The sequence below is a fragment of the Podarcis liolepis genome (assembly GCF_965112155.1).
Source record: "Podarcis liolepis genome assembly, chromosome: 2".
NCBI classification, from domain to species: Eukaryota; Metazoa; Chordata; class Lepidosauria; order Squamata; family Lacertidae; genus Podarcis; species Podarcis liolepis.
The window spans coordinates 23,884,800-23,905,096 of NC_139555.1; the positions used below are offsets into that span (position 1 = coordinate 23,884,800).

General features: G+C 42.0%; 1 protein-coding gene across 5 annotated transcripts in view; it reads left to right on the forward strand.

Annotated features, from left to right (window-relative positions):
- Positions 1-2,763: 2,763 nt before the first annotated feature.
- CEP112 (centrosomal protein 112) overlaps positions 2,764-20,297 on the forward strand; it is a 210,962-nt gene continuing 193,428 nt past the window's right edge. For 2 of the 5 annotated variants that reach the window (XR_014522593.1, XM_083489926.1), the window contains exons 1-4: positions 2,765-3,152; positions 6,391-6,535; positions 9,175-9,365; positions 10,803-10,972. Coding sequence is in view for 4 of the 5 variants with exons in the window: in XM_083489926.1 (XP_083346052.1) it covers positions 6,427-6,535; positions 9,175-9,365; positions 10,803-10,972 (470 nt within the window). In the remaining variant the exon portion in view is untranslated. Of the gene's footprint in view, positions 3,153-6,390; positions 6,536-9,174; positions 9,366-10,802; positions 10,973-20,297 lie in introns of all 5 variants that reach the window. The other 3 variants (XM_083489925.1, XM_083489924.1, XM_083489927.1) reach the window with 3 other exon arrangements.

The window sequence follows — 20,297 nt, forward strand, 5'->3', positions numbered from 1 at the left end:
CCTGCTGTGGTACTTGCAAAGATAAGAGAGCATGGGGGGGGGGAAGGTTTAAAAAAGCAGCAAGCTACAGTCTATCTAAATGAATACTTTTTTTACAATTCAAATTGTGAGTTGTATCACATTGGGGATTTGTACATATTCAACCATTGTATTTTCAGAATCAATACCTCTGGAGGGACAGTATGCAACATATGTTTAGTACAACGACTTTCTTTTGTAGTTGGATTATGGTGAGCATAGTGACATCTGCCTTTTCACTCTTGGATAGAAATTAGGCAGGTTATCAAGTCAAATCTGTACAGGAATTCCTTCCCTTTTACAAGTTGTTCTCTTCTTTAGTGCTTGAAAACCAAGCTATCAAAATACAGTAACACGATCCCTTCGGAAATTAGGCCCAGGTGTAACTAGTAGTTCCCTGGCCCTTCGTGTCTACTAGAGGTGTTGGGAAACTTTGGCCCTCCAGATGCGGTTGAACTACAGCCCCTATAATCTCTGATCACTGGTCATGCTAGCTGGGACTGATGGGAGTTGTAGTTCAGCAAAACCTGAAGGGCCACAGGGTAGCTATCCCTATCTGAAGTATGTTTACCATGTACGTTCATGGAACAATATAAATAATAATAGCTGTTGTCACTTGATATTTAGCAACTTTTACTGGTCAATGACTGCTGAAACTGTATTGAGCAGAAATGGTTGGCATCCACCTGTCTCAGGATACAATAGAGTGTGCCTTTGGGACGGAAGTCAAACCGTTGGGAGAGTTACAGCACCTGCTGTGGCTGCAGAGACCAATAGCCAAGAGACAGCGATCCAGGCTGAGTTAAGCATCCTCATCCAATTTGCATTTGCTATGAGTGGCTCTAAGGACAAATTATTGGCCAAAAAGCAGGATACAAATATAATGTAATAATAATAAGTAAATGAACTGAGTGGGATGGACGTCTAAGTAAATACGTTTCTGACTTGCAGTGAAAGGTGGGAGAGTGGAGAGAATGGAAGAACACAAACACAAAAGTTTTCCCTTTCAGTACCTCAAAGAGCCAGGAAGTGTTCAGGCTGTCACTGAACATGCTGACACAAGGTTCCTTTCTAGCCCTTGGTAATATTCAGCAGAACAATCATGTTTTTCTGGCACTTCTTTACCCAAGATAGTGATTGTCTTCTTGTTTTTTAAAAAAGCACCATCACCATCACAGGATACAGGCTACTGTAGAGTAAGTGACTGCAAGCAGAATTTTAATAATAGGGATGGGGGTGGGGGTGAGGGAAGGCCAGGCAGTAGCTCCTGGGAAGAGAAGCATGGACATTACTCTGTCACAGGGCTGGATTTAGGTTTGATGAGGCCCTAAGCTACTGAAGGTAATGGGGCCCCTTTTATGTGTCCAGCTGTCCTTTGTCGCTTTTTTGTGTTGAATATATGCTATATGGTAATTTATGCACCTGGGTAAAGGTAAAGGTACCCCTGACCATTAGGTCCAGTCGTGGCCAACTCTGGGGTTGCGGTGCTCATCTTGCTTTATTGGTCGAGGGAGCCGGCGTACAGCTTCCGGGTCATGTGGCCAGCATGATTAAATTGCTTCTGGCGAACCAGAGCAGCGCACAGAAACACAGTTTACCTTCCTGCCAGAGCGGTACCTGTTTATCTACTGGCACTTGACGTGCTTTCGAAATGCTAGTTCGGCCGGAGATGGGACCGAGAAACGGGAGCTCACCCTGTCGTGGGTCGTGGAGATTCAAACCACCGACCTTCCGACCGGCAAGCCCTAGGCTCTGTGGTTTAGACAACAGTGCCACCCGCGTCCCAATTTATGCAGCTAATAGGTATCTAAAGCCATTTGCACATAACAAAATATGTATTTTATCAAAGTAATTGTTGAACTGAAATACAATTAAGAAGAAGTATGGTATATTAATAGTATATCCAGGTTTTTTTCCTTTAAATTTTTTGCCCCCCCCCCCCGAGAGTGGGGCCCTAGGCTATAGCTTGTTTAGGTAAAGGTAAAGGGACCCCTGACCGTTAGGTCCAGTCGTGGCCAACTCTGGGGTTGCGGCGCTCATCTCACTTTATTGGCCAAGGGAGCTTCCGGGTCATGTGGCCAGCATGACTAAGCCGCTTCTGGAAAACCAGAGCAGCGCACGGAAACGCCGTTTACCTTCCCGCCGGAGCGGTACCTATTTATCTAATTTGATGTGCTTTTGAACTGCTAGGTTGGCAGGAGCAGGGACCGAGCAACGGGCACTGCTCTGTAACCTCTCTTAATGAATCACTGATGTTTGCCATCCCCCTGGTAGCAATTTACTCCCCTCCCCCCAGGTCAGTGGCGTAGCCAGCCACTCGGGCACCTGGGGCGGTGCGTGCCCTGAGCCCATGGGCGGCATATAAACAACAACAACAACCATTATTATTATTATTATTATTATTATTATTATTATTATTATTATTATTATTATTTTCTCCCGCCTGTAATAATTGTCCAGCACCCACCACCGCCCCCTGCAGCTCCCCAGCAGTCTGTCAATTCTCCTTTGTCACCTGAGCCTACTGCCTCCGAAACCCCATTGAGAAGGCAGGGCTCCAAACGGGACACGCAATTTCACCCCCCCCCCTCCCTTTCTTAAAACTCGGCCATTGCTGCTGCCACGCTACCCTGCCCAGCCCGCAAGCGGCGCCACTCCCGGCGAGGCCTAGCCGCTTTTCCCAAGCGCAGGCCACGTCGCCTAGCAACCCCGCCGACGCGGCGAAGCTCGCTGCGCCGGAAGCGGAAGTAGTTCGGGCCCGTCGGGCCTGCCCCTCGCTGAGGGAGCCCGGCGGGAAAGGGCGGGGTTGGTTTGAACCGTTGGCTGCTTTTTGTCTGGTCTCCTTGCAGCCGCGCCGGTTCCCCGACTCTTCTCGGAGCCCCGTTTCTCGGGGTCGCGTCGTTCAGCCCCACTGAAATAAGGGGGGGGGGGAGGCGTAGGTTTGTGAGGCCTGTGGGGGGGGGGTTAGGACACTCCCTCAGTTCACTGCACCCACCGCAGCCCCACTTCTGTGGCATCTCCTTGAAGCCTCGCCCTTGTGTGGGGAGGGGAAGTGGGGTTGTGCCAACCCCCCTCTCTTTCTCTGCCAGGGGGCGAACCTTTGCCCAAAGCCTCGACGTCGTGGACTGCGCGAGGTAAACGGAGCTATGTTGTCATTTCTGGGCTTAAGGAGCTTGTTGCAGCCCTCCTCTGCACAGTTGCTTGGGAATAAATCCCATTTAATTGGAAGGCGCTAATTTTCCGAGTAGGTATGCATAAGCCTGGGCATGGGCCAGTGCCGGATTAAGCCCCTAGGCAGTCGAAATCTTGCCCCCCCCCGTAAATTATCTCCTAATACTATATTTCATTTTTAAAGGTAAAGGTACCCCTGACCATTAGGTCCAGTCATGGCCGACTCTGAGGTTGCAGTGCTCATCTCGCTTTACTGGCCGAGGGAGCCGGCGTACAGCTTCTGGGTCATGTGGCCAGCATGACTTAAGCCGCTTCTGGCGAACCAGAGTAGCGCACAGAAACGCTGTTTACCTTCCCCGCTGGAGCGGTACCTATTTATCTACTTGCACTTTGACGTGCTTTCAAACTGCTAGGTTGGCAGGAGCAGGGACCGAGCAACAGGAGCTCACCCCGTTGCGGGGATTCGAACCGCCAACCTTCTGATTGGCAAGTCCTAGGCTCTGTGGTTTAACACACAGTGCCACCTGCATCCCTTATTTCATTTTTACCAACCAACAATTTCAACAAACTGATTTCATTGCACAAAAACAAACCGTAGCCATTTGGATCCATTGTGGCCCCTGAAAGGCATAAGGGGGCCCTAGGCTGGTGCCTACGCTGCCTATTTGGTAATCCGGCTCTGGCTTTTGCACATTTACATTGGGGTGTGTGTTTTTTTGCCCCACTGAACTTGGGGGTGGGGTCGGGATGGGGGGAACTTGGAATGAACGCGTTTATGGTGGGGTTAAAAAGGCAGCCGTCCTATGTACACTGATCAAGGTCCCATTGAACTGTCAGACATATTTCTGCACAGGTGTGCCAAGGATTGCGCTTGCAGGGTCCTTGCCTTTCCACTGAAAATCCCATATCAACACTGCAATCCTGTGTGTGTGTCCCACTATTTTTGGTAAGCGTTACTATGGCATAAGCATGCACAGGATTACTGCCTGAGAGATTTGCTGTGGCCATGTCATATACACATCCTTGTAGGGTGGAGATAAACTACTCTGGCCGGCCTGATGATTTGTTAGTGGGAGAGAAACGGCAAAATAATGCAATTAGAATGATGTTTTTAAACAGAACACTCAATTGGGTCAAAAAGCTGTAGCCAGATTGTTTACCTGGGTTGGTTATAGGAAGCATGCAACTCCAGTGGCGACTGGTCTGCTTGTGGGCACAATTTAAAATGCTGGTTAGGATCCATAAAATCTTATTCGGCTTAGGTCAAGGATATCAGAAATACTGTAGTCCCTCATATAAACCTGCCAGGGCTGTGAGATCTTCAAGGGAGGCCCTTCCCATGCTCCCACCACCCTCACAGGCATACTTGTGGGACAGGGCCTTCTCAGTGTCTGCTCCCAGACTTTGGAACTCCCTTCCTAGAGAAGTTAGACTTGTCCTTCTCTGGCAAGTGAAGATGTGCTTGTTCTAACAGCCTTTTGGGAACTGAATGCTTTTAAGGAAAGGCAGGTGTTGTGTTTTTATTTGTGATGATCTGTATGTGATCTCGTATATACAGTGGTTTTTTTCTGGGGGGACGCAGGGGTATGCATACCACTAAATATTTTGTGAATCTTTGTACCTTTGTCCATTTACTGTATTTATTTCCCCCGATTTGAACTATAAAATGGTGATTTTCTTGAGTCAAAACGAGAGTACCCCTAAACATCTTTTAGAAAAAAGCAGTGTGTGTGTGTGTGTGTGTGTGTGTGTGTTCTACTAGTGTTTAATTGTTTTTTAATTATTGCTTTAAAAAATATGTTTTTAGCTGTTTCTGTTTTAGCTGTAAGCCGCCTTAAGTCTCTGTCAGGGAAAAAGGTGGAATATAAAAAGATATAATAATGATAGTAGTGAAGTTTTTTTGAGGATAAATATCTGTGTTGACCTGTGCTGAAAAGCAATTTAGCTAAGCAAGTAAACTCAAAAGAGTAACAATGTACATGATGTCAAGGAAGTGTTTTTCTTGTGTCTCTTGCCTATGATACATATTAATTCAATTTTAACCAGTGGAGGCATGCTTTCAAGTACATGACTGCAGCTTCTAACTTGGCAAAGCAATGTTTATCTTATACTTAACAAATGCTGCACAAACTCCACATATAATTCTGATAGTTTTTTCGGTAGTATTACTGTTTGTCTTCTCCAAATTCTATTTAAACCCAAGAAGCCTGGTAACTGTAGCCAGTGTTCTGGGTGCATTTTGCAACAGGGAATTTCATTAGCGTGAGCAGTTTCTGAGGTCTGGGCACAGTACTGCGCCTAAGATTTCAGATTAAAACTGCAGCATGGAAGGAAAGGAGGACCTTTTTCTGCCTCCCTACTTCCAGCTACTCTCTGAAGACTGGAGAAAAGACCCACTTAAGAATATTAAGGGGTTGGGCAGGAAAAGGATTGGTCATGTGAAGAAAGAACATAATATTTTAGATTCAGGTAGGTAGCCGTGTTGGGTATCTGAAGAAGTGTGCATGCACACAAAAGTTCATACTAAGTACAAACTTAGTTGGTCTCTAAGGTGCTACTGGATATATATATATATATATATATATATATATATATATATATATAATATTGTAGCTGCAGTTCATTCATTTTCAGCTTTGTTATATTAAAAAAAATGGCCATAACCTAGGTTTAAAGTGCCATTTACCTCCTAGCTTTCATATCTCAGTTTATCTGACTGTAACTTCTCTCTCACATAGCTACAATTTCCAGCACCCTTATTAAACTACATTTCTCAGGGTTCTTGGGGTGTGTGTGTGTGGGGGGGGGGAAATGTGCTTTAAATATGTTTTGTGTACGCCGCCACTGTTACTGGTTTTCAATCCAGATCCCTGCTAGCTAGGGATGATGGGAGTTGTAGTCCAACAACAGCTGGAGACTCAAGTTTGGGAAACTCTGATCCAGATGATGGACATGATATATATCCCTGTCAGCAGGTTCTTCTTTTGGGAGGGCCATTTTGAGAAGAGTATGAGGCAGGTAGTATCTCACTTCCATCTGTTTTAGATGTCAAGTTCTGTTGACACACTACTACTTCCTACATTGCTCTTTAACATCTGCCCAGCCCAGGCTGGGAGACCTGTTTGTTGAACTTTGCTGTGTATAAATAAAATATTATTTAAAATAAAAGATTGCATTGTGTTTTTTGCATTGTGTTTCCAGTTATCCTTTTAAACGCATCTATATTCCGATTGTTGAATGAGCAGAATGAGTGGTGAAGAAGAAACTTGGGAGAAACTGGATTCAGAATTTGATCATTATGTTGTGGATATGAAGCCTTATGTTTTGAAACTGCCTCACAAATCAGGTAAACATTGGAATGAAACGCTATCCGTAATATTTTATTTTTCCATTTTACAGTAGCACACTTAAACCAAATAAGATAAACATATATGCTCTTTAATCTTGGCTTTGCTATATGCTCAACACCATGTAATTGACCAGTTAAATAAACTGAGTCCTAATTTATCTTATGGACTCATGGTATGTTGTAAATATTATGGTGGGGAGGGAGGAATGAATTTTTGTCTGAGTAATTTATCATATCAAAGCATTGCTTACAGTTGGATTGCTGTGTGTAGCATGCTTTATGTCTAGGCAGCTAGGACTATTCTAACAACTTTGTGCTTCTTGAGCAAAAGTAACAAAAATCATATATGCTGCTGATACTGAACTACCTCCCTTATACACAAAATACCCAGATCTCGGAGACATGGGCATAGTGATGGGGACGTTCAATTCATTGTGGAGGCTTCATGCAATGGAAGAGTCCAGGATTCCAGTCCTGTCACTTGCTTTTGAAGGGCTTTCAAGTGCAGGGTCACAGTGCTGATGGCTGCCCAATTCCAGTAGCCCTGGAGCATAGGATTGTATCAAACTCTTCTGCTCCACTTGCACAGCAGGCTTGCTGGCTGATTGATTGAATTGATATACTGCCCTATACCTGGAGGTCTTGGTGCGGTTCACACAATAAAATCAAAATATGAAACCACAAAATACATAATCAAAATTAAAAAGCACAACCCAATAGCCGCCGCCCACAACTCACATTTTAAAAGGGCATAGGCTTCCTGAGCAGAACTTTACCCCTTTTCTCCCCTGCAGCCCACCCCACCCTCAAAATGGGGCAGATTTGGGGGCTGGATGGGCAGATGAGCAGAAGGGAGAGTTCTGTTTCGCAAGTAGAACTGTTTGCACAGTGTTGAATGCAACCCATAGGGAAGAAGCCTAGTGCAATATTCTTTGCTGGGTATAAAATTGGATTGAGGGATTAGTAAAATATATAAAATATGGTAAGTTAGGATTTGATGATGTGAACAGTTATTGTTGTTCCAAGAAAAGGGATACAGTCTCCCTGGCACTTGCGCTGTGTATAGAGCGCAGGTGATGGGTGTCTAGTGTCAGTTTAGTGAAGGAAGAGGAAATGATGGAATAAATGCTTTACCAAATTAAATACTGAAAAGTGCTACAAACGTGCATAATCATAACATTTGTTTTCATTGTTTATCTTTTAAGCATTTCTGTTAATACTGATTATTCAGGCTCATCCTTCTTAATGATGTAAATATACTTTTATATAAAGAATTCTGGTTATTTTATGATTAATCACATAGAGATAATGATTTTTTTTTTAAAAGGATTTGTTGAGGATTATACCATTTTATAAAATTACAAATGATTTTTAGAAGCTTCTCTTCCTGATCTTACTTAAAAACAAATAAACACTATAGCAGTTAACTAATATCATTGCTATTAATAAATGAAAACAGTATTTTTATAAATTTAGAGATTACAGACAGAAAATGGATGTAATCTACAAAGTGTAAGTGCTTGATAAATATTTTTGATCAGTTTTTTAATCCTACTAGTAGTACATCTTGTTACAGAAAAACAACCAATGTAATGCCATGAGAGGTTGCTAAATTTACTCTTCTAGTTAAAATATTTTCACAAGTAGGCTCAGTACATTAGCAACAGGATGTGGTTTTTCATAAAGAGGATAGAAAATTGTTTCACTTCCTGAAGAACACACATGACATTTTGGCCTTAATTCTGTAGAGGGAATATGTATTTTATCACTAAATTTAATACCTTGTTCTTAAAATGCTTTCATTTATTGTCTCCCAACACAGCCATGAAATGTGTACAACATCACAAGAATTTGAAGGGGTATGCTTAGAAAAAAAATCTTGCTAAGGCTGTTGTGTGATTATACCACACTCTGATCCAAAGATTTAGATCCGTTTCATATACAGTATGAGAAAATCTATACATAAAATATGTATGATTTAGTGTATAAAAATTATAAAGGTGTATATTCAAACTTGTAATACACAAAATATACAGATGATTCACACATTACACTGAACACATTAGAAGTTTTTTCTCTAACGTATATAAAAAACGTCCCATGTGGCAAACTTTAAATCTATAGAGGTGTATTCTGTGGTATTGCTCAGCTGACAGTAATACTGCCAGCAATTTTTTATTTTTTATTGCATTCATTCACTAAATCTGCTTTCGTGTATCCCCTAACACCTTGGAACAGATTTATAATGTGTCTTTGCGCTGCAGGGAAAGGGTATTCCTAAAAATTACTTCTTGTTGCACTTATGCAAGCCTTACCATCAGCTGAATGATGCTTGAATAAAGCTCATAGCCTGTACTTCCTTCAAATTTATAAGTAGCTTTTACATGCAAATACATGCGTTAAGGGTCAAACTACCAGTATCTGAGTGCTTCCTTGTGTTAATTAGTCTGTATAAGTGTAACAGTTTGTGCACTATTACTAACTTCGGAAACACAAGATTTCTTTTGAAGTTTATATTTTACAATAAAACATTTTCAGCTCGGCATAAATTTATTTATTGATAGAAAAGGTAAATGTTTAGACCGCTGTAATTTCAGCTTCTTACACTTGATTCATTCCACCCCCACCCTTCTCAGAACGTCAGAGATGTGCCCTTTGGATCAAAAAGCTTTGTGAGCCTTCAGGTGCGGGCGCAGGTACTGTTGGTAGGAAGAACCGGAACTTGTATGGAAAGCTGCTTCTGCATATGTTGAAGAGAGGAGTGCTGGAGGGCCCCTTTACCCAGAAACCAGAAACAGGAACACTGAAAACTCTTCCTTCGTACATGGTAAATATGAAGTGCATTACTATGAAAGGATATTTGTTGTCATTGCATGAGCCTGAGGGCTTTTGATCCAGCAGGAGGCATCACTCTCACAAGAGGCGGCATGGTGTTTTTGGCACATTCCCCCTTGCCCTGTCCTAGGGGATCCTCTCTAGGGCAATATTTTGGGAGTGCCAGGGGATGGAGAATCAGCAAAAATGGCTTCTTCCCATGGATGCCTCCCTCCAGTGCAGCTGTGCTAAGAACACTAAATGGATTTCACCCATAGTCAGCAAGTTAACGTACCTATTTTGTACAGTGGTAAGTCCGCTAACCCAGAAATAGTGCTTCAGGTTAAGAACTTTGCTTCAGGATGAGAACAGAAATCGTGCTCCGGCGGCGCGGCAGCAGCGGGAGGCCCCATTAGCTAAAGTGGTGCTTCAGGTTAAGAACAGTTTCAGGTTAAGTACGGACCTCTGGAACGAATTAAGTACTTAACCCGAGGTACCACTGTATTTATGGCAATGCACACAGAGATCCTTTTGGGGTTGCAAACAGGACAAAATGGGATAAGTTTTTTTTTTAAATGCCTTTTATTTTTGCTATTGTTGCTTTTACTGTGCTAAACTGCCATTCTCAAAGAAGCCTAGGGTAGTTTACAGCATAATAAAATACAATTAAGAGGTTTTTAAAAAACTACATATGGATACTGTTGTTCGGACTGCCTTACGTTATCACACTGCAGGCCATATCTGTTTTTGGAAACGCAGGTAGGGATGTGCCTCCTGATCTCAAAGCATTAGATACTTGGGCCTCATGCCATCCAGGGCTTTGTACACTGGTTCCAGCACTTTAAATGGGGTCCAGTTTCAATTTGTTTGCCTACCTGAACTATGGAACTCCTCAAAGTGCTTTACAACTTGAGCAATTTGAGAATCTATTCTGACATAAGCTAAGGCACAAGTACTCGGGTGTGTCACTGGGACACAGATGTATGGGGTAGTTGGTCTAAGTTGCTGGACAGTGTTGATGTTTGATGATAGCAAAATGCGTTACCATTTATGAAGGTTTTATATTTCTGGCTCCTCAATATGTATATAGGAGATAATGCAGCGTGGTAAGAGTCTGTGAAACCAAGTGAGAAGTTTAATACAGAGTTGACCTTCAAAATAAATATGAAAAGGTTACTCCAGCTGAGTCTGACATAAATTTTTGATTTTTAAAAATGATACTAATCAAATGGCAAAGATAGCCAAGAAGCTGATAAATTGTGTTAAACACAGTCAAGGATAAGTTAGAACTGAAAGTCAGGTTTCTGAAAGGTTATCGCTTGCCTGAATACGTGTAGAAGTATTTTGGTGATAATACATCACTTCTGTTGCCTAGGTCCTGGAAACTCTTAGTTAGGAGATGTTCCTGGAAACTTAAAAGCGTTTTTATTTTTTATTTTTTTAAATGTAGTCTATCTACTTTGATGAACCAAATTCAGCAAGAGTGTGGAGCAGCAGCCCAGAAGGTTTACCTGATTGGGTCATGGGAGAGCTGGGGCAAAGTGATTCTAAAATGGATGAATCCTGGAAGGTATCTTTTAGAGAGGAGTCTACTCTAGTAACCTCACCCCTTGGACACAGGTATGAAGTGCTTTGCTTATCTACATAAATATATCCAAAACGAGTAACACTGAAAAGAGACGCCTTTGAAGCATGTTAAAACATCACCTTGGCACTCATGCCAAGAAATTGTGCTTATAGTGTAAATAGCAGAGAAGGGCCATAAAAAGCCTGGCTTGCACATCACATTAAATTATAGTTGAAATAAACTGGTTTAATGTGAATGTGCATGCTGCTGATACCACTCCTTCCTCACACCTGCTGATAAACTAAGCCATGGTCTGTCTTTGTGTTATATCTGAACCTGGACTTGTGGTTTATTCCTTGGCTTACTGCGGTAACCCAAGATTTGTTTTTGGATTGCTGCTTGTGGTTCATTTGGAGAGAAAGAAATCATGAGGCAGGGTCTGCACGTAACATTAAGCCAGACCATGGCTTTGTTCCCCAGTGGCGTGGCAGTGGTGGTGAGGGACGAGCGAAGTGCTTATGATTTCAGCAGCATGCATGATAAGAATGAGGTTCCTGTCTGCCTCATTGGGGCTTTTAATGATCTAGTGGGCATGCAAAAACACGGTACAGTGGTGCCCCGCAAGACGAATGCCTCGCAAGATGGAAAACCCGCTAGACAAAAGGGTTTTCCGTTTTGGAGGTGCTTCGCAAAACGAATTTCCTATGGGCTTGCTTCGCAAGACGAAAATGTCTTGCGAGTTCCTGCGGGTTTTTTTTCCTCCCCCCCTTTTTTCCAAGCCGCTAAGTCGCTTATCAGCTGATCCTAAGCCGCTAAGTCGCTTATCAGCTGATCCTAAGCTGCTAAGCCGCTTAACAGCTGATCCGCTAAGCTGCTTATCAGCTGATCCGCTAAGCCGCTAATAGCGCTAATCCGCTAAGCCGCTAATAGGCTTGCTTCGCAAGACGAAAAAACCGCAAGACGAAGAGACTCGCGGAACGGATTCTTTTCGTCTTGCGAGGCACCACTGTTTTCTTTTTCTGCCCTCATTTGCTTATTCTAATTTTGTAAAGCTCTTTATGATTCTCAATGGCTACCCCAATATTTGTAAACCTATTCCTAGAGAGGTCTGCCTTAGCACCCCCTTTCTCCCAATTCTTAAAATACTTTTTAATATACATTTAGAAAGCCTTTGGCCTGTCATATCACCCTGATTTTATTATTTATTTTTCTTCTTTAATGCGACCAATGTCTTTGGTTGACAATATGGCACTTGAGTGTACACATGTTTCTGTGAAGGTCTTCCCTGGCGCCCACAGTGTCCCCTCCTCCCACTGAAATTAGGCTTCAAAGAAATAATAATTTGCTGTATGCACAGTGGCAGTGTGTGTCATACCCATGGCAGTTTTCTGGTTTGCAAATGTGCCAATGGGCCCCAGAAACAAAGACGACCCACCATGCAATAATGAGTGGAATGGTTTCACCAGTTACGGTACTTATTTTGTAGATTAGTTTTGAGTCTTAATTTAAGCCTTAGACATGTTTGCATGTTTAGCTTTTGGATTTATAGCTGGAGCAGAGATTAGTAATCCAACTCCTATTGCTTGCTGCATTGTTTTCTATTGTTGCTGTGTTGTTTTTTTTTAGGGCTGAGTGTATTTTTCTATTTTTTGTTAGCTTCTGTGGGCTCTACAGGAGGAAGTGTGGGGTATACAGTAATTACAGATAATTGTTACTTGTTGTAAATGAATTTGAGATCCTGCAAAAAGATAGCTGTTAAGGATCTTTTGATGTTGGAATTCGCTGTGCAACAGAATAATAGTTTTTGCTTTTAACTTAGCTGGTGCCTGTAAACTCGGCTGCACAACTTGCTTTAGAAATTAACTTCTGTTATGCTTTCTGTCTATGCACCTTATTTGAATTGGAGACCATAGTTCAGGTATAATGCTAAATAATGCTTTAGTACTACTGTAAACGGGACGTGGGTGGCGCTGTGGTCTAAACCACTGAGCCTTTTGGGCTTGCTGATCAGAAGGTTGGTGGTTCGAATCCCCACAACGGGCTGAGCTCCCATTGCTCTTTCCCAGCTCCTGCCAACCTAGCAGTTCAAAAGCATATCAATGCAAGTAGATAAATAGGTACCGCTGCAGCAGGAAGGTAAACGGCGTTTCCGTGTGCTCTGACACTCATCACGGTCCTCTGTGCACCAGTAGCAGTTTAGTTATGCTGGCCACATGACCTGGAAAGTTGTCTGTGGAAAACGCTGGCTCCCATAGCCTGAAGAAAGATGAGCGCTGCAGCCCATAGTCACCTTTGACTGGACTTAACCATCCAGGGGTCCTTTACCTTTACCGAGTACTACTGTGTGACAAAAGATTTCCCTTTGATTAAGCATAGTTTGACATTGTATCTGAACTGACAAACTGATGTACAGTATGCTTAAAATCAGAAGCTGAAGCTGGTTTGTAACCCTGTTTTGAAAGGCAAGTGCAAATAATTACAGTGGTACCTCGGGTTACATACGCTTCAGGTTACATACGCTTCAGATTACACACTCCGCTAACCCAGAAATAGTGCTTCAGGTTAAGAACTTTGCTTCAGGATAAGAACAGAAATTGGGGTCCAGCGGTGCGGCAGCAGCAGGAGGCCCCATTAGCTAAAGTGGTGCTTCAGGTTAAGAACAGTTTCAGGTTAAAAACGGACCTCCGGAATGAATTAAGTACTTAACCCGAGGTACCACTGTATTTGCCAATTTGGATATAATAGCAAATTCTGACTTCTGCAAAAGAGGAAGTAGCTAGTTGGGAATATGATGTGAACATAAACTCATTGCTGTAGCTCTGAACCATGGTTTGCTGTTAGATATAACCCAGCCCAGAGTTTTCTTTGCAGCTGAATTTTTCAGAGAACTGAAAGAAATCTGTGCTGGACTGCATTTTAAAATGAGGTATGTAGCACCTTCCCTCAGTAAGACCCTACAGTCCTGGAAACATATATTGGTTACTCTTAACATTAAGAGTAAGGTAACTAAGAAGCATTGTGTGAACAAACTATTTGGCTGACTGCTACAGGAAATGCAAATATAAATTAGACAGTAGAGCCAAATAGTTTTTAACCGCATTTCTCTATTTCTAGATCCATATCTATAACCTGGACGCAGTCCTTGGATAAGAGTTTGACTTTCTTTGCAAAAAGAACTGTAGATTTGTGCAGTGAACGTTCTAGCGTGGCAAATGTAGTACTTGTTTGAATGTAATTCCAGTTTGTTTTGTTGGAACAAAATGTTTTGATTACTTTGTTTAGAAGGGCATTTTTCTTACCCTGATTTTCTCCTGTGGAGATTATGGGTAAACAATTTTTTTTTAAAAAAAGTGTAACTTTGACTTAGGGCAAGCAGTTTGGGTAGGTAGCTGAAGTCAGTGTTTACTGGTCATGACCTGATTCATCATGAGTAAATATACCCCCCTCAACAAAAGACGAGTGTTTTTTATTTGTAATATTTCACACATGTGCTTTTTATGGTGAGTAATTTATTGAAACTTGGAGCTGAAGTCTAATGCTGCCTCAAATTTTATAGCTCCTTGTACTTTGAAAAATCACTTTAATCTTAAAAGCTGTCCCCCCCTTCAATATGTGTTTGATCATTGTTACTAAAAAATCTTTGATTAAAACCTTATTTGTGAAGCATTTCTAACAACATTTTACATTATGCTGTTTGTGTTCAAGGCTGCTTTTTATTATTAACGATGTAGAATCCGTAGCACCCTTTTCTTGAGGATGTATTAGAGAAATCATGAATGCTTCATAAATACATCAAACTTTTCCAACAGAACAGCCCATCTAGTCTCTTGAACTTTTAAAAATGTCCAACTTAACCTTTTTAGGAAGGCGAGCAGGGGGAGGAATGAGAGGTAGTAGAGGACTTCTCTAGGGTCCTTAACAGCTATCCTCTTTCTTGATTTTAATTTTATTGATTTTTTAGTCAGAGCTTTCCCTGGAAATGCTGTTTCCTTCATACACTAGGAGAGATTCCCATTTCAGAGTCAGAGTGCCTTCCTTTGGTATGAATTGGGCTGCCCAAAGGCAGTGCTATTGATAATGAATAATATTTATAGTTTCATGCTTTCAACTACCCTGATCAGTAGCAAGTTTCAGTGGCAATCTTTATAGGAACAGCAGCCTTGAACAAAGTGAATATTGAGGACTTACGTACCATATTTTTCACCCTATAGGGCGCACCGGCCCATAGGACACACCATAGGACGGGTGCGCTAGGCTTGCGGACACCCGCCCGAAGCAGGGGCCGCCCTCCGGGGGGCACCCCGTGCTTCGGGCTGCAGGCTGCTGCCCGCAAGCCTTGTGAGCCCGCAGGAACTCCTGCCGGGCTCGCAAGGCTTGCAGATAGCTTCCTGAAGCCTGGAGAGTGAGAGGGGTCGGTGCGCACCGATGCCTCTCGCTCTCCAGGCTTCAGCGAAAGCCTGCATTCGCCCCATAGGACGCACACACATTTCCCCTTCATTTTTGGAGGGGGAAAAGTGCGTCCTATGGGGCAAAAAATACGTTATATGTTTCTAAAGAAACATATTTGGAGGGGGTGGGGTCAGCATGGGAATGGACAGGCACTCAGAAAAATAATCCCTTTCTTTAAGTGGAATTGATTCTCCCAATAGCCACGCAAAACTCTTTTTCTAGCTAGCAGTTTGGCATCACTGCATTCTAGCTGCTAATCATCTACCCCCACCCAGTCAGGTGGGTTGGGAAGCTGTAAAATCCACCAATACATACATTATACCAGTGTCCTAGTTGGCATATTTGGCAGGACGAAACATATTTAGCTATTACAAAAATCATCTCACATTGCAAGACTGTCAAACTGTTTACGAGATTGGGTGAACCATTATTTTGGTTACTAATATATACAATTCAGCAAGATGATACAGGACTTCTGAAATATGCAAGAAGGAAGGAATAGCTACATACACAGGCAGCAGTTTTTTTAAAAAAAAATAGCACAACGACTTGAATTGTTTTCTCATTATGCTCTAGAAATTGACCCACAACTGAAGCAGTAAAAAGTACAAATTATTTTTGGGATGGCTATTGCTGGTTTCTTGGTGTAAATTTCTGAAATTGTCAGCAGGTGGCGATCTTGGTCTGTAGAATAGACTAAAAGAGGTTCCTTATTTTTTTGCTAGCCAATTTTGGTAGGGTGGTCTCTGCAAGTATGTTATCTTGGTAGCTACTCTGTTTCCAACTGAATTAGTTTATTTCCTGAAAAGCTTTTCTTACAAGTTAAGGACTCGGAAGCACCAAACATTATTGATCAGAGGAGAAACAATCGTTTTGCTTCAGAAATGGTTGGATGGGTAGAGTTTAGTAGAAAAACTTCTCCTTCTTTTTAAAGGTCTTTATTGCATTTATTTACATAGGTCTGTACCAGGAATGGGAAATGGATTGCCTTCTGGATTAATAGGACTTCAGCTCCCATCAGCCCTATTGACCATGCTGGCAGAGGCTGATGGGAGTTAGAGACACACTGGAGTGTCATAGGTTCCCCATCCCTGGGGAATCTGAACATAGAAATACAGAAAGCCTGCCTTGTAAACAAGTCAGATCATTGGCCCATCTAGCTTTTTATTGCCTACACATACTGACAGTGACGCTCTAGGACAGGTTTTCCCAAGCTTTGGTCTCCAGCTGTTTTTGGACTACAAGCCTCATTGTTCCTGACTACTGGTCTTGCTAGCTAGGGATGATGGGATTTTTTTTAAGAAATGGGGAAGTAGGGTGATTTAAGCAGTAAAGGCAGGTATGGCCTTTTTTGTTTTGTTTTTACAACTTTTCTTTCTTTCTTTCTTAAGATTTTTATTCCACTTTAAGTGATGTACTGTCATACCTCGGGTTGAAGTAGCTTCGGGTTGAGCGTTTTCGGCTTGCACTCCGCGGCGACCCGGACGTAATGGAACACGTTACTCCCAGGTTTTGCCGCATGTGCAGACGCTCAAAATGACATCATGCGCGGAAGCGGCAAATCGTGGCACGCGCAGATGCGGGTTGCGTTCGCTTCAGGATGCGAATGGGGCTCCAGAACGGATCCCGTTCACATCCAGAGGTACCACTGTAGCTAGCCAGCCAACCATAGTCCCCCACAGTGCCCTGGATTGAATGACACGATGTCACAGTTAATGGAACATTGCTTAATGGCCTATGTTATAAACCAGCCACTCCCACTTTCTGGCTAGCAGGAGTGAGCCACCAGGGATTAGATAGGGTTCTTCATCAAAAAATATCCCCATGACCACTTTAGGATCGCTTGACCAAGCAATAAACTTCCAACATGAAATGGAGCAAAATCCTAGCTAATATGCACCCATCTCAGCGGAATAAAATCTGCATGGGAAGTCTAATTGATTAGCATTAAAAAGTGGTTCTTATAGCTAGCCCCCTTTTTTTGTAGCAGTACAGTTTATGGATGAAATATAACAAGATGTTATGTACATTTCTAGCATGTTTTAATAATTTGTTTAACAATTAGGAGAAAATAGAATGTTTAAAAATTTAAACATTAATGAAATATTAAACAGGATTTTTGTTTTTGTATTCATCCATTATTCAACCAAATAGGAAGTTTGCTTCCTAGGTTTTCTTCTGAAATGAAAAGCCTGCTATATAGTGTATCAGATATGGCAGTTCTAAACTCTGTTCATCATTTATGATCACAGCAAGCTTGGGAAGGGAAGAGAACCCCTCTTTCTGTTTAGCTCCAAGATTCAGCGTGCCTGAGAGCTCCCTGCATGGTTCATAAGGTGGTCAGGCATTTTGGTAGCTGCACAAAAAAACATTGGCCAAATCCTGTCCTTACCTGTCTGACATGAAGTGCAGAGTGGGTGACAGCCTCATGGGTCAAATAGAGAAGTCTAATGTGCCAAGAGAGGTTCTCTACCCTGATCTAGAGATACAAGAAAAATCACCTGAGGAGCTGAAGGTATCTTGCCTTGCCTCAGGGAACAGTATACCCTGTAAGATGTTCAAAGCAGTCTTGAACACAAAATTCAAACCCCCATCACAGGCAGGAATGTCACTGTGAGAAATATTATCCCGGCAGATAGTGCAAAAGTAGTAACAGCTACTAAAACACTGGTGTCAATTGACAATGTGGTTATTCTTGAATTGGAGGCTGGGATATTGAAAGGAAAATTCAGGAGCCAGCTGATGAAATTTGATGTTCATTATTATGAAATCCTATTTTTAAACAGGGTACCTTCTGTGACGTTTCTCTTCCATGCAAATGATAAATGTTGATTCAAAAAGAAGCAAAGCATTAGGGTGTCGTCACAGCTAAGTATAATTTTCCATGGGCATTACAACTTGCCACATGGACTTGATGCTGGCCTGTAACTTGTGAATGCATAGTAAAATGTAACAGGTACAAGGTCTTGCTTGGGAGGCATTTATTTATGAAATCATTCATCAGTGAATTTTCACACGTAACAAATTGGTCACAGGTCATTTGTCAGAAAACCATTTTTCCACTGTTTCCAATAAGTATTGCCATAGGACAACTTCCCATGAAACATTAGCCATTTATGTATATTGCCACAGATGGGGAGAAGAGTGATACACACGTTTAAAGAAAACGCTTATCTATGGTAAAGGTAAAGGTAAAGGGACCCATGACAGTTAAATCCAGTCACAAACGACTCTGGGGTTATGGCACTCATCTCGCTTTATAGGCCGAGGGAGCCGGCATTTGTCCACAGACAGTTTTTCCAGGTCATGTGGCCAGCATGACTAAACCGCTTCTGGCGCAATGGAACACTGAAACCAGAGCAGCGCACGGAAACGCCGTTTACCTTCCTGCCGGAGTGGTACCTATTAATCTACTTGCACTGTTGGCGTGTTTCGAACTGCTAGGTTGGCAGGAGCTGGGACTGAGCAACAGGAGTTCTCCCCATCGCAGGGATTTGAACCACCAACCTTTTGATTGGCAAGCTCAAGGCTCAGTGGTTTAGACCACAACGCCACCCGCGTCCCTAACTTATCTAAGTGTAACTTATCTAAGTTACACATAAATTATTGAGGTTGCTAAACTGTTACATTATTATTACAGTATTATTATTATTACAGTATTATTATTGTTACCATCCTATACCTGGAGGTCTCAGGGCGGTTCACAGAATAAAATATAAAACCACAAAGTACATCATCAAAATAAAAACAACAACCCAATAACCCCCACTCCCCCCAAAAACCCACATTATAAAAGGGCGCAGGACCCTCCTCACAACATTTAAAGTAAGACAATTAACAAACCTGGACAAGAGCCACCCGTTGGAAAGATCATGATCTCAGAAATATCTGCAGTAATATTTATTGGCAACCAAATTGGCTGGGTGCCTTTCTGATACAAAGACAAAGACAAAAATAGCTTTGAAAAAAGGGAGGGGGATAGCTTTGGTTGTTGAGTAGATGTAACATATTCTTCTTCCGCAAGGGGAAGGCTTGTATCTAATGTTGCAAATGGATCCTCTTTGCTGAGTTTCATCTTATTTCTTCTTGGTGCTGTTTCCACCGCTGAATAGCTTCCACCAGGAGGTTGTTTGTCCATGCCAGAAAGCCACCATGACTTTCTGGATCAGCCTCTTGGTCAGAGCCTGTATATCTGTCAAGGTCTGGAAGGATGCTTGGATCACAGCTTTCAGAAACGAAATAACAAGAAAGGACTTCAACTTAATGCATATGTGGTGGGAATGCACAACCATTAAGGAATTTGGGAATAACATCTATAATGAATTTAAAAAGTTATTTAAGTTCTCATTTAAGAAAAAACCTGAAACCTTCCTTCTAGACTTAATGTCATCAGAAATCAAAAAAGATGTTAGACTACTTTTTATGTACACAACTAGCAGCCAGGATCTTAATTGCAAGAAACTGGAAAAGTGATAAAACACCTACGATAAATGAGTGGCAGGTTCAAATGATAGATATCTGCAGTTGGCCATGATGACAGGGAGAGTCAGAGGATATCGAAAACCGAAAGTACAGAAAGAATGGAAAATCTTTAAAGAATACCTGGGAAACAATTGTAGTAATAAACATCTCCTAGCAGAACTAGAATGATTCTTGTAAAATAAGAAACATAATGCCTTTGGTATCTGATAAAAACAAAGTAATACAGTAATTTGGAACTGTGTGTAAAAGAACAATAGAACTAATAATACAATGAGTCTAATCGGAAGTTAAATGTGTTTATACTTTTTCCAATTCTTTATTAATTTCCTTCTTTTCCTTTTCCTTTTCCTTTTTCTTTTCTTCTCTCCCCCCCCCCTTCTGTCCCTTTCCTCCTCCTTTGGTTCTTTTTCTCTTTTCACTTTCTTCTTTTGGTCTCCTTTCTGATCT